The sequence below is a fragment of the Oryza glaberrima genome, chromosome 2, assembly GCF_000147395.1.
Source record: "Oryza glaberrima chromosome 2, OglaRS2, whole genome shotgun sequence".
Lineage (NCBI taxonomy): Eukaryota > Viridiplantae > Streptophyta > Magnoliopsida > Poales > Poaceae > Oryza > Oryza glaberrima.
Genome location: NC_068327.1, coordinates 30,865,689 through 30,878,684, shown reverse-complemented (window position 1 = coordinate 30,878,684; position 12,996 = coordinate 30,865,689). Strand labels below are relative to the sequence as shown.

Below are 12,996 nucleotides of genomic sequence, written 5' to 3'. Positions count from 1 at the left end.
CGGAAAACGAAATAAATAAACTCCCTTTTTCTCCAAACGAACGCAGCCTAACTAAAGTAACCTGAAGTCCTGAACTCTCCTTGGCCTCTCTTGCCGTCTTCCTCCGCGCGACCGCGCCGCATCGCATCGCTAGCCATGTACGGCGGGTTCGGCAGAGGGGGGCAAGGGTGGAGCCCGTTCGACGCGATCCGCGGCTTCCCGTCGACGCCCGAGGCCCTCATGTCCCAGATCGACGCCGCCATCGCCGCCACCGAGTACGCCCGCTCCTGCGCGCAACTCGACCCCGCCACCGCCTCCTCGGAGCCGCAGCAGGCGGCACCGCCGCCCGGGGGCGAGGCGCGTGTGGAAGGGGAGGCCTCCGCCGCCGCCGCCGCCTGCTACGACGCGAAGGTCGCGGACGAGGCGTACCGCGCGGCGTGCGCGGCGCTCGGGGCCGGGAGGGCGGACGCGGCCGTGCGGTCGCTGCGGGTGGCGCTGGCGAGCTGCCCGCCGGAGAAGGCGGCCGCCGTGGCGAAGGTGCGGTCCATGCTGGCCATCGCGTCCGCGCAGCTGCACAAGCAGCAGCATCAGGCGCAGCAGCAGCTGCAACGCGGCGTCAGGAAGTGAGAAGCATCACCGGCGTCGTTGCAGGATTAGCCCTTTCCGTTCGGATTAACCTTGATTGAGTTTGTGATTATTAATCAGCTACATCTAGTGGCGTTTAATTAGTGTTGAAAATTTGTTACTAGAAGCACCATGATTTGTGGCATTTATCATACTCACTATCACAAGATGTCAGATGATCGTCTATTCTTGGTTCTTGGCTTCTTGCTGCCTTTCGGTTACATACTTCGACTCTTCATCAAGAGTGACCAATGGCAGATTGTAGCTTTGTAAGATGAAACTTGACACAGCAGAGTGATTTAACGCAGGTAATGCGCGAATCGTGCGATTCGTGCCTACGTGCACCCAATCAGTGAATCTGGAGCAACAATTTGAGCAATCTCTTATTTATCTTGTGTCAGAAACTTCGCGTACATCTGACTTGTTTGATGGGGAAAGCAGCAATGCAAGTGAAATACACTGAATACACTTTGCCCATCATCCTGAACTACTGTTGTCCCCAAAATTGCGAGAAAAAAAATCATGGCTGGATACTCTCGCTATGTAAGATATGATGTTACAGTATCAGAATCATCATTCGTAGGCGAGGAGAGACTGAAGAACCTCTGTGCTCAGCGCCGATCTAGACTAAAATCCTGCAAAGGCAGCAGAAATGAAGGAGCTTCACAGGCACTTCTTGACGTCTGAAAACAAGGGATTTTCCTTGTTTGCTGCTTCGACGTCCTCAGGTGATGCAACGGCAACCACGACACCGTTGTCGTTAATTGTTTCGACAGCATCAGCAAACTCCTTGAAATCCTTCAAGCTGCCAACATGAAAACCAAAAGGATCAAGATGACAGTTTCGTGCGTCTGTAAGGGGAAAAAAAAAGGTTTACGACTTTTTTTGGACCATGGATTTCATTACCTGGTTGATAGTATCTCTTCACGTCTTTGCTGGCGTTCCTCCTCCGTGATGCCCAGCAAGTATCGCATTAGACTGAAAAAAGGAGGAAAATATGTGTTCAGTGTCTTCTGTATTATGAATGTGTTATTGTACCATGTGCAGATGCATGATATAAATTTGCCCATATAGTACATCTATATGTTCACAATCACACCATATACAAGTTAAACTGCAGTTGGTTTAAAAACGACATGTAATCTCTGAAAGATGTAACTAATTTGTAAGGAGACAAACAATAAATGGTTGCATATCAAATAAGAAATTTCTAGTATTTACATGGATATAATCCCCATGACAGTATAACAACCAACAACAAGATGAAAGACCATGTTGAATGAGTATGCAGAACACAGAAGAGGCTTTTCGTACCTGCTGTAACCTTTAGCATCTGGTAGCTGGTAGGAATCAACGTCACCTATGGTACCAATAATAGCTTTTGTGAGACAATCATCATCCATTTCTAGCTCTCTTAGGAACTTGGCCGTCTCATCATAAACTTCTAGTGTTTTCAATAAATTTGGATCACGGTATGACAAGTATGAGAACACTCCTGAAAAGGAAAACAATATTAGCATTATGTGAATAGTTTGAACCAGCTGAAAGAGTTACTAGTTATTTAAAAATGCAACAGATTATTTAAAAGAGAAACATATCTAAAAACAACGAACCTGAATGGGTGTCAAAATCACAAAACCCTCCATATGCACCACCACTAACTCGAACACGGTCCCACAACCACGTATTGCTTATATGCTTGGAGATGACATAGGCACTTCCATTGAGCTGATATCCACTTTGGTACAGGTTTCCGGCTTTTCCAACATAATTAACCTTCAGATGACAAAAACAATTTCAGATAACTAAATCAGTTGGAACTCACCGTTCACTGTTACCAATGAGTAATCGTCAGCAAAGGCTGCTTAAATATAATGCCAGGAAAATTTCCTTACCTGAGTGGGTACAACGATAGCTTCGTTAACAGATGGCAATCGAGAAAGCCATGGATCACTTCCAAGGGATGTAGTACTTGGCAGCGAATCAAGAAATTTGGCAATATGTTTGTTAGATTTCTCAAGATTTTTCCAGTCACTTGTTATGTTGACCAGGCAACCGTCCTTTCTAAAGAGAGATTGTCTCATTTCCTCAAGCGAAGATGATATTTTGTCCCAATCTTGATCGATCTTCGTTTCCAGATCACGTAAATACTCAAGATAACTAGCCATAGCAACATGGAAAAATTAATATTTCAATATTGGAGAATGTGATAGTGTCAAACATAACTCTGGTAGTGAAAGATGCCACTTGCACAGAAATGAATATTGATTAAAATAATAGCTGCTTGTGTGATTTTAATTTAAGTATGCAACTCTTACAAATTGCTTCACAAAATGCAGGGAGGCCTATCGCTCAAATAAATGAAAATAACAAAACAATAGAAATAACAATAGAAATGAAGGGAGGCCTATCTCAAGAAAAAGACTACCCCATAGTCAATATGATTATGCCTACAAGGCAATAATGATCATGCAATATCAATTTTGAAAGGCAGCAGAATTAACAATCTGCAGGCGCTTATTTATGTTTGCTGTAAAGAATCTTACCTAATACCACCCATCTGCTCAGCAATCCATCCAGCTGCATTTAACTTAGCATCCATTCTAGCAGCAGCTATGCCATGGCCACTGCCCCTCAATCGATTCTGTTGAACAAATCATTAGATAACCACATTACATGCAAGCATATGATCATCCACACACATACTGCTGATACTAGTTATTACCTCCATTCTTGCTTTACTTTGAGAAACAAACTGCTTGAACCTCTGCTGCTCTGTGAACTGAACATCTTGGAGAATGCAGTAAATCTGAAAGAACAGAACATAAGCTGATTTGGATAATGTAAACACAACGGAAGTAATTGCATGACTATGGAATATTTGTTTAGATGGTTTCATACAAAATAAACAGATTTAAGCTGTATTGTAGACCCTATCATTGCCTGTGCGGCTTTGCCTCTATGGTCTACACAGACAAGGATCACAAGCGTACCAGATTAAACAAATCTTCTACTCGTGTTGCCATAGACTTCCCCCTAACAACGATCCGAGTAAGAGGATCATCTTTTCCCCTTATCGACGATGTGAATGGGTAAACTGATATGCCTCCAGTTTTTCTTCCAATTAATTGGTTAAGCTGCACGAAGTCCATGTCTTTTGTGCCCATCTCCAGCAAAGATTGGCTGGCAGACATGTTCATAGTTAGTTCAAATACCTCATGGTATATAAAGGCACGAAGAGAACAAAAAATGAGCATCATCATGGCCGGTTAACAATAATGTATTGATCAACTGGCTCACCAGAACAACGGCAACAACTGCAGATGATCTTTCTTCAACGAACTCATGTCAAATACAATTTCGGAGTAGACAACATCATTGGTAAAGAGATCATGTTGCAAAACCTTGACCCCGTTTATCTCTCCCACCTACAAATGACATGAATATCGCATTCTTCAGTCCAATTAAAATTGTAAAATGAAGAAATATAGCTGTAGCTCCTAATAAATAGTTTATAGTTATAATATTATAAAGCTTCCCATGTATTTTTGCAAAGGATCTTTTGTACCAATTTCTAGTTTGGTCAAACTCTTGGAGCCTATGTTCTATTCTACAGTTTCATAAACTGGAAAATTGCAACATGTATTGTATCATGATGTTAGCTTCCCTTAAAATGTGCAATTAGATAGCTCTCGCAAGTCGCAACCACAACAAATGAAAATAAAAACATACAGTAACTTCCAATTAATCTCTTGCCCAATCAGGCAATTAATCTTATCTCACACGATGAGGAACTATTTGGTATGACTCCCAGAAGTTAGCTTTGCCAGTAAATTACTAAATTCTCATATTGGCCAAATAGAGCACAATGCAAGCTGAAGAATTACCTCTATAGGTACATGAATAGGCTCTTTAGGGATATCTTGCAATGACAGGCTAGGGACAGCTTTTAGAGCTTCTGGGGGATCTGGAGTTTCTTGTTTATCCTTCAACTCTTTTGTGGCACGTGCCAATTCTGCAAGATCCTCTCGAGTCATGCTAGCCTTTACTTGCTTTAGAATCTCTTTCTCAGCTGCTTCATCACGTGAAGCCTTCTCTGGATCAGGCTGCACAATGAGGTTTAAAATTTTAAGGTTATCTGGTGCATTTCAAAAAATGTCCTAATGTACAATATATGATGTGCTTTAGACCTGCATTTCAATTGTGGCACGATGCGCATTATTCAATAAAAATTTCTCCAAGAGTGGTGAAAATACTGCTTTAGATCCCTCTGCTGCAATGCGTGCTTTCAACTGCTGCAATGGGCGTTCATATTTCAGAGGCTCAAAAGGGTCCATGTCATATATCCATTTGCCCTGAAAATGTTTGTGACAAAGTATCATGAGTATGTCCAAACACATCTGTACTTTTATTTCAAAATGGAAAAAAAAAAGAGTGATGAGTTCGTACAATCGAACGAAGCATCAGAGACAAGCCTCGAGGGAACGATCCTGTGTTGTTCTCCCTAAGAGCGAATTCAATTGTGTTCATAGATGCCTCCACTGCTTCTGGTGCAAACCCTTCCTCTGCCAGATTCTTCAAAGTTTGCATTACCAACTCTTCAACTTCTTTAATGTTATCCTCAGATACACCTTTCAAACCTATACTGAATTGTGGCTGAAGGAGCTCATCTTCAACACCACCACCTACTATAGCATCCCCTAAACCACTTTCAAGAAGAATCCTTCTAAGGGGTGAAGCAGGAGTTCCCAACAAAAGGTGGTCCAAGAAACCAAGCGTAAGCTCAGTTTCTACATCTAGTGGCTGCTCTGACAGCAGCCAATTAATACACACCATAAATTTCTTCTTTAGATCCCCTTCCTGACCAACAGGATACTTCTCAACAATTCTCACTGGTTCTTTGAATAGCCTCTGTGGCCAAATCTTAGATTCATTAGGAGCAGGGCTGGCTTCAAACTGATCGAGATATTCTACAGAAGAGGAACACAGCATGGAAGAAAAACTTGAGACTTTTCATACCACCAAAAGGTGGTTGGAAAATGACCTGTTGAATAAGCACAGGTAACTATTGTTAGATAGATGACTTACCACTTAGAACGCGTAGGCGTTCTTTTGGGTCATCATCACCATAGAACCAGATCCTAGCATTACTTGGATGATAATACTTGCTGTGGAACTCCTGAACATAAGACAAAGAAAGGCAGGGATTTAAATGCAAAACAAATTAATCAAGCATTGGCTTCAAGCAATAATATGATGCAATGATGCAGTAATTTCTCTTTATGTTTCCAATAAAAAACTAACAATCATCCAAACTTCTAAATATGGGAGAGCAAAAGAGTATAGGATAAAAACATCTAACATTAGAGGTATAGGGTAATAACACATGACCTAGTACATATTTTTTACTATAGAAACCAATGGCAACACCAAATTTTGGGATGAGATTAATATGTTTCACAAAACCTTGAATTCTTCAAAAGTAAGCTTTGGGATTTCATTTGGGTCTCCACCGCTATCCACACCATAAGTGTTCTCAGGGAAAAGGGCCTGCAGAAAGTTCAGAAATGTTACGAACTAACATTTTTTAACTTTAGCAATCGGCCAGCTAGAATCATGACAAGGAGCTATATAGAATCGCCTTTTCAATTTTCCAAGAACAGTACAGAAGAGTATTCAAGCATCAGCTTAAAACAAGCATAGACAGAATAATGGAACCTAAAAGACGAAATGAAACAGTCTGGACCATGGATGTAGATATGTAAGTTCCATATTTTGCAATAGATAGATTGCAGGGAAAAGGCATTGATCATGATAGGGTATCCATTATCCAACAGGGTGATCCCTGGGGAAAAAATATCATGCATAAGATGACAAATACATAATTACAGATGAAATGAAAGAAATAGTTAACCTGTTGAGATACACGCCCCATTAGGTTGTCAGGTTGAGAGTAAACTCCTTTCATCTCATTGAAGACAACACCTAAATTTAACATATTAAACGGATTATGTACATACACCTTTTGAAAGTGCTCACTCCATTAGAATAGAATGAGTAATCAAACCTTTGTAGGATATCTCCTCTTCAGGATTGTCAAGTTCATAATGCCAACCTTCCTGTTGAAATGTTTGGAAGTCCTCAACACATCTAGGGAAAAAGACTGCATCAAGGTATACATCTACCAAGTTATAGAAGTCCTGCAAGGCAACAACATGAAGAGCAACATGAAGGGTGATGATGCTATAAATAGTCACAGCAGAAATAACTTTAGCAATTTTTTATCACCTTAGCGTTTGTTGAAGCGACTGGATAACATGTCCGATCTGGATAAGTGAACGCATTCAGGAAAGTGTGCAGACTGCCCTTTAAGAGCTCAACAAATGGCTCTTTTAAAGGGTACTTTCTTGATCCACAGAGAACACTATGTTCAAGGATGTGAGGTATTCCAGTCGAATTTTTCCTGGTAATGAAAGAATATACTCCTTTTTAAAAAAATCGCAGTAGGCTTAACTGCAACTATTTCTTTCTTTTCGTTTCTTATTGATGGATAGGCACATCTTCTTCAATCTTTATGATAATCTTAAGCAAAGAACCAAAGAAACAAGGAATAAATGCACTTACGGTGGAGTGCGGAAAACAATGCCAAACACTTTATTCTCATCATCATTTGATACAGACATCACTTCTGCGCCTGTCTTCTTGTGCTTGTAAAGGACAGCAGTTGATTTGCACTCATCTATGCTCTGTTCAGATACCTTCTCAAACCCTAACTTTGCAGCATACTCATGGACGTCATCTGTATCTGCTTATGTCAGAAGGAACACAGATCACACATTCATTCTCAAACGCGACTAATAAGAGCGTGAGAGCGTCACACGGGGTCACTCCAAATAACAAAGAGATGCCGTTCTGAATGCTTCGTTCTTCACAAGCATTGTCTTCTCAGCTATCCCATTGAAAACTCACAAGCTGAAGCAAAATGTGGAATTCTGACACGAGTTTTCATGATTATCTCAATGGAAATTCTATCAGTTATCAACTTCCAAGCGGGTTTATTAGCAATTACTGGAAACAGCAAGAGAAACTTCACTCATGACTAGCTCCGTATAGCTCGTTCTGATACATATACCACTATACGAGTTCAGGTAAAAGCAAGCAGCCCTTACCACTGGGCACGGATGAGGGCGACGTGGACACGGCAGGGGCGGAGAGGCGCCGGACGAAGCGAGGCGCGGCGTGCGGCCAGTACCGCCCGGCGCAGTGCAGCGGCGCCGCGGCGGCCAGGAGCCGCGCGCCGCCGGGTAGACCCGCGCGGCTGTGCGACGACGACGACGGGCGGTACGGCGCGGACGGCCCCGCGGCCTGGACGACGGGCCTGGGCCGGCGGCAGCGGTGGAGGAGGCGGCGGCCGGAGTTGCGGAGCAGCGCCACCCGCTCCATGGCGCAGGTGTCCAGCTTTGCCGGCGACTGGGGTTTCCTCCTCTGTGGATTGGAGGAGGGGGCAACGTGGCGGCGTGGCTAGCTGGGGCGAGATTAGGATTTCCTCCGCTTCTGGGCCTTCTTCTCCCAGAGGGGTTTTGCTTGGGCTTAAAGAAGAAGAGGAGGAAAATCTTTGTGATTACAAATCTTTTGCTCTTTTTTTTGGATTTTTATGGTTTGAATTTCCTGTGGTGGAAATGGGGTTGGTGTGAATTATGGTACACGCAACTGCGTTGGGAATTTTTGGCGTTTTACGGACGTGTCTGCAGCATGTGCAGTTGTATAAGGGAGGGTGGAGAGTTTTGCAAGTTTGAGAGTTTTGAATTTCTCACCATCTCATGTTTGTGTTCGAAATTTAAAAGGAGATAATGGTTTCGAATTAGACTAGAGTTTCGAGTTGGTTCTTCCCCTAAAAAGAAAAAAAAAAGAGTTTCGAGTTGGTTCTAACACCAAACGAGAGGGAAGCAGTTTGGGCTAAACTGAGCTGCCAAACTAGGGGCTTGTTCACTTTGATACAATTTTCAACCATACCACTTTTTTTTTTGTAAAGTTGTTAAAATTTTAGCTACGTTTAGTTTGTTGCTAAATTTTAGTAAGTACATATGAAATATTGTCAAATTTTAGCAACCTTGCCAAGGTTTTAGCAATCTTACCAAAATTTGGCAATGCCAAAACTTGTTAAGATTGAAAATGGTAGCAAAGTGAACAAGCCCTATAAAAGCCCTTCTTGATTTGTCCTGAGAACCTTTGTCCTGCCTATCAGCAGCCGAATTGAAACTTTTTTTCTTGGGGTGAGAGCCCACAGATTAGGTAGAAGACAGTGGGTCACCGAGTCATGGGTAAGCCCACATTGCAAATACCTATTCATAATAATATAATGTGTCTCATATATCAAAATCGTTTATACTATGTTTCAAAAAAAATCGTTTATACTATGGCTGAATAAGTATCGGACTATCCAACTATCTATTGACATGCAATTCTTTTGCGCATTCGCGGAAAAAGACTATCCAACTATCACTTCGGTTATGAAAGGGGATTATCCAATAATCGGATGAGGCTTGTTTGACTTTATGGAATTTACAGTTATGCCATTGACATATGAGCCATAGTAAAATAGGTCCACATGTCAGTAACTCAATTACAATCTACAAAAAACTAAGAAGATCCACTTCCCCAAATGTCTAATGATGAAACTTTCCCTCTCGCTCCCTCTTTTTAAAATGGGAATATGGTATAAAAATAAGTACTCACGTATGCATGTATGCTTACCGTATTAATGAATCGGACCAACATATTTTGATATTGATAAAATTCTACCACTAAAAAATAACTAGTCGTAAACATGACTCGTGTATGACTTTAACCTAGGTGGTAATCCACCATAAAAAACTATCTAGTTGAGTTACGCTTATTTCATCTATCATATATTTTTTTTACGATTACACGTAAGACGAAAGCTAAAATATTTATTAAACACTAGCCATTTCCACAGGACTGCTGCAAGATTTGTGTATAATTACTTTTATCTTTCTAGCCTCTATACGTTTACATCCAACATAATATCAAACTTTTAGTATTATGAAACTGTTTGTAATAATTACCCTAATAATTTGCATGTGCCAAGCTTAGATAGAACACATTTAAGATCAAACTTTAGAAAAGCGGCACAGTTTCATAATGCTAAGGATAAATGTTCAAAGAATAAGCACACAATTGGTATGTTTTCGATAATGTGAAATGGAATGCTTGTCAGCATATGCGTACCGTATTCTAACGTGTAACAAAAAGAAAAAAGAAAAGCACGAATGATGTGTATTTTAACGTGTACATGATGGGTCACCATCACCAACTTCAAAACACTTAATACCACGATTATTAGATGCTCCTAATTCGGAGCACCCCGACCCCAACATGGCAACTAGTAATCACCCTTCCATTTGAAGTCCCCGGCACGTCGATCTCCGCCTCAAAACCTTCTCGCCACGACGCGCTCTGGACAACCCACCCATCCCGTCGAACACCGTGATGGAGCTCACGACGGCGCTGCCCGCCTCGCCGCCGCCGCCGCCGCATGAGGACTTCCGGTTCGACGGCCCGGCGTTCAGCGCCTTCCCGGAGGGGGTGGCGTCGGCTGGCACCAACCCGTTCTTCTCCGCCGACGCCATGGACTCCAACCCGTTCTTGGCCACGGCGGTGACGGCGCCACCGTCGCCCAACCCGTTCGAGCTCAACCACCAGTCCGCATCCCCCGGCGCCGCCGACCCGTTCGACCTCTTCCAGCACTTCACCAGCGCGCCCGCCAGCCCGGCGCGCGCCGCCGCCATATACGCGCAGTTCGACGGCGGCGTCGGCGACGGGAACGGCGCCGACCACGACATGGCCGTCGTCGGCGACGACGACGACGACTTCCAGCCCCGCGCGTCGTACTCATCTGGCACTGCCACCTCCACCGTGCCGTTCGACTGGGAAGAGAAGCCGGGGAAGCCGAAGCCGAAGAGCGAGCTCGCCACCTGCGCAGCCGCCGCGACGTCGGCCAACGTTGGCGAGGTGGACGACGCCGACTTCGACTTCGGCGTCCTCCCCGACAAGAGCGTGCAGGTGCCCGAACTGACGACGGCCGACGAACTCTTCGACGAGGGGAAGATCCGGCCGCTCAAGCCACCTCCGGGTCTGCTCGACGGCGGCAGCGTCGCGTCATCGCCACGGTCACCGATCTCCAAGTCGCCGATGTGGTCTCCCAGACTACGCGGCAAGGTCGGTTCCGGCGTCGACTTTGATCCGTTCTCCACCGCCCTGGCGAAGGCAGCCAAGGGCCCCTCCCCTCTCGGCGCCGGCGCCAAAGACACCGCCGACGCCGGAACAGCCTCCTCGCCCAAGAAGCCAGACCCCGTCTCCGTCACGTCGCCGCGCTGCATTCCTCCGGCGACGATGATCAATGGCGGGAGGAAGAAGTGGCGGCTCAGCGACATGCTCCTGTTCCGCAGGTCAGCGGCGAAAGCTCGCGCCGCCGGCGCCAACATCAGCAAGGAGCCGGTGTTCAAGTACTCGCCGGTGCAACAGCTCGGGACGCCGGTCAAGAAGGCGACCGCGGGTCAGTCCGCCGCCGCCAACGGCGATATCTCCGCCGGGAAGCACAAGAAGCAGAGCAAGAAGGCTACAGCGGCGGAGGACGGCATGGCATCGCCGCACCGGCAGAGCGTGATGGGGTGCGTCCGGCTGAACCCCGGCCTGCACCGGCTGGCCAAAGGGTTCAACGGCTCGTCGCTGCACTTCGGCCACCGTCGCGCCGCCGCCAGGTCGGTGATGAACAGGTAAAGAATCCATGGCGTTAATCTCTCGTCATCCTAGCGAAGAAGAATTGATGGATTCTCCTCCTCAGCACGGCGATCATTTTCTTCGAATTTTATTGGAACAGTGACAATGTAAAATTCTTTTCTTTGCGCCGTTTGGAACGCAGGAATTTTCGTATTTACCTCAGACAACTGAGTAGTTTCCTGTTAAAATCCTGCGTTCCAGACGGGGCCATAGTGTTTTTTTTCTTGGTTAGTTTGGTCTTTTGGATCGATATACCGCGATGTATTACTACATTTTGTGTTACATGGTGATAGAAGAGTTTATCATATGATTCATATGACTTGTTCGACATCTCTTTCTGATTGCTAGTTACTCTATCTTTTCCCCTGTTTACCTGAACTCATGTTTTCCCCCCTTCTCTAGTGTGCTACTGTGCTCTCTCTAGTCTCTACATGGATCTTTTCCTCATTTATTTGCTTTGTCCTCCATAAGGACCATAACCATTTATTCAGCATAACATCGTTTGAATATAACAGTAGCCACATTAGTTATAACCACTAACCAGTACTAGTACAAGAGAACAGAAGGGCATGCAGCAATAACACCGGTCACCGGCGCTGTTCATTCTGAATGAGAACTCTTGTTGTTTGGTACTAGTAGTAGTATTATCATCACTGTACTTGGACAAGGGGTAGTTCAGAGTTCCTTTTTTCGGGTGATCCTTTCCTTCTGACGAACTCTAAGTCATTTTCACTAACAAAACACCGAAGGCCACGAACAAAATGGAAGTACATACGGCCGCTGTTGCTTCAGTGAATCGAAGTGATAGCCATGTTCTGAACAATAATACTAAATCAAATCACCAACCACCTGAGCTAGATTTCGCAAGATTATCTGACCATCAGTGATCGGCACTGCCTCTCCCAACTCCCAAGTCAAAGACAACGTGCCCATGACGCCCCTTCCATTGCCAAATGCTATGCATGCACGCCCGCACGAACGAACAGTCTGACCACCAGACATTCCTCTGCCAACGACGTGCGATGCATCATCGTCATCATCCTGGAGCAAAATCTGAACATGGCGATTCGGTTCAGATGTTCTCCTACTCCTACTCGCCTTGTTGCTCCCTGCACGATGCGTGTCGTCGTCGACTCGTCGGCGTCAGGCAAGGCAGGCATGTCGGCTGAACGAAAGTCCCCATCGTTTGGCTTATTTTCTAATAAGCTAAAACGGTTTATTAGAAAATAAAAATAAATTTGTAGGTAAAACTTTTTATAAATGTATTCTTGGTGACTTAAAAGCCAATGTTGAAAAAGAAACTACATTAAAAATATCTCAAAATTAAACTTAAAAATTCAAAATTTAGCTTTTTCTTTGGCTTATTACGCCATCCGATGGGAGCTGAAGCAGTAGTTGGTCGATTGATTTGCTTCCTAGCCGTGTCCCTCGTTTCAACGCCCGTTTTTGTCCTGCCGACCGCACGGTGGTCGCTGGGTTTTTGGATCTTTTCTCTCGTCGGAAGCTGGGGAAATGCAGGTCAAAAATGGTGGGGTTCATCGCGCGGCTTTTTTTTTTTTCCTGCATTTTGGCAGTAACTCGTATCGTTTTCGA

General features: G+C 44.5%; 3 protein-coding genes across 3 annotated transcripts; 2 read left to right on the top strand and 1 right to left on the bottom strand.

The window, feature by feature from the left end:
• The first annotated feature begins 30 nt into the window (after positions 1–30).
• LOC127762437 (uncharacterized) lies at positions 31–1,161 on the top strand. The gene has a single exon (XM_052286948.1). The coding sequence runs from the start codon at positions 136–138 to the stop codon at positions 604–606; it is 471 nt and encodes a 156-aa protein (XP_052142908.1). The 5' UTR covers positions 31–135; the 3' UTR covers positions 607–1,161.
• LOC127762435 (presequence protease 1, chloroplastic/mitochondrial-like) lies at positions 963–8,173 on the bottom strand. Its single transcript, XM_052286947.1, has 19 exons — positions 7,773–8,173; positions 7,228–7,408; positions 6,892–7,066; positions 6,671–6,803; positions 6,518–6,588; positions 6,070–6,153; positions 5,692–5,782; positions 5,053–5,573; positions 4,794–4,958; positions 4,491–4,709; positions 3,904–4,031; positions 3,597–3,786; positions 3,329–3,412; positions 3,150–3,247; positions 2,499–2,763; positions 2,217–2,379; positions 1,918–2,098; positions 1,510–1,581; positions 963–1,408 (listed from the first exon to the last, which is right to left on the bottom strand). Exons 1-19 carry the CDS (start codon positions 8,044–8,046, stop codon positions 1,267–1,269), a joined length of 3,237 nt encoding a protein of 1,078 aa, XP_052142907.1. The 5' UTR covers positions 8,047–8,173; the 3' UTR covers positions 963–1,266.
• A 1,856-nt stretch (positions 8,174–10,029) lies between these two features.
• Positions 10,030–11,772, top strand: LOC127763911 (uncharacterized). The gene has a single exon (XM_052288716.1). The coding sequence runs from the start codon at positions 10,114–10,116 to the stop codon at positions 11,401–11,403; it is 1,290 nt and encodes a 429-aa protein (XP_052144676.1). The 5' UTR covers positions 10,030–10,113; the 3' UTR covers positions 11,404–11,772.
• Positions 11,773–12,996: the final 1,224 nt, after the last annotated feature.

Excerpts from the sequence above, each read along its gene's own strand:
- LOC127763911 (XM_052288716.1), top strand. The coding sequence starts at position 10,114 with ATGGAGCTCACGACGGCGCTGCCCGCCTCGCCGCCGCCGCCGCCGCAT.
- LOC127762435 (XM_052286947.1), bottom strand. The coding sequence starts at position 8,046 with ATGGAGCGGGTGGCGCTGCTCCGCAACTCCGGCCGCCGCCTCCTCCAC. Across the intron at positions 6,589-6,670 it reads AGAGGAGATATCCTACAAAG|GTGTTGTCTTCAATGAGATG; the intron begins GTTTGATTACTC and ends TGTTAAATTTAG. Across the intron at positions 2,099-2,216 it reads TGATTTTGACACCCATTCAG|GAGTGTTCTCATACTTGTCA; the intron begins GTTCGTTGTTTT and ends TTTCCTTTTCAG.
- LOC127762437 (XM_052286948.1), top strand. The coding sequence starts at position 136 with ATGTACGGCGGGTTCGGCAGAGGGGGGCAAGGGTGGAGCCCGTTCGAC.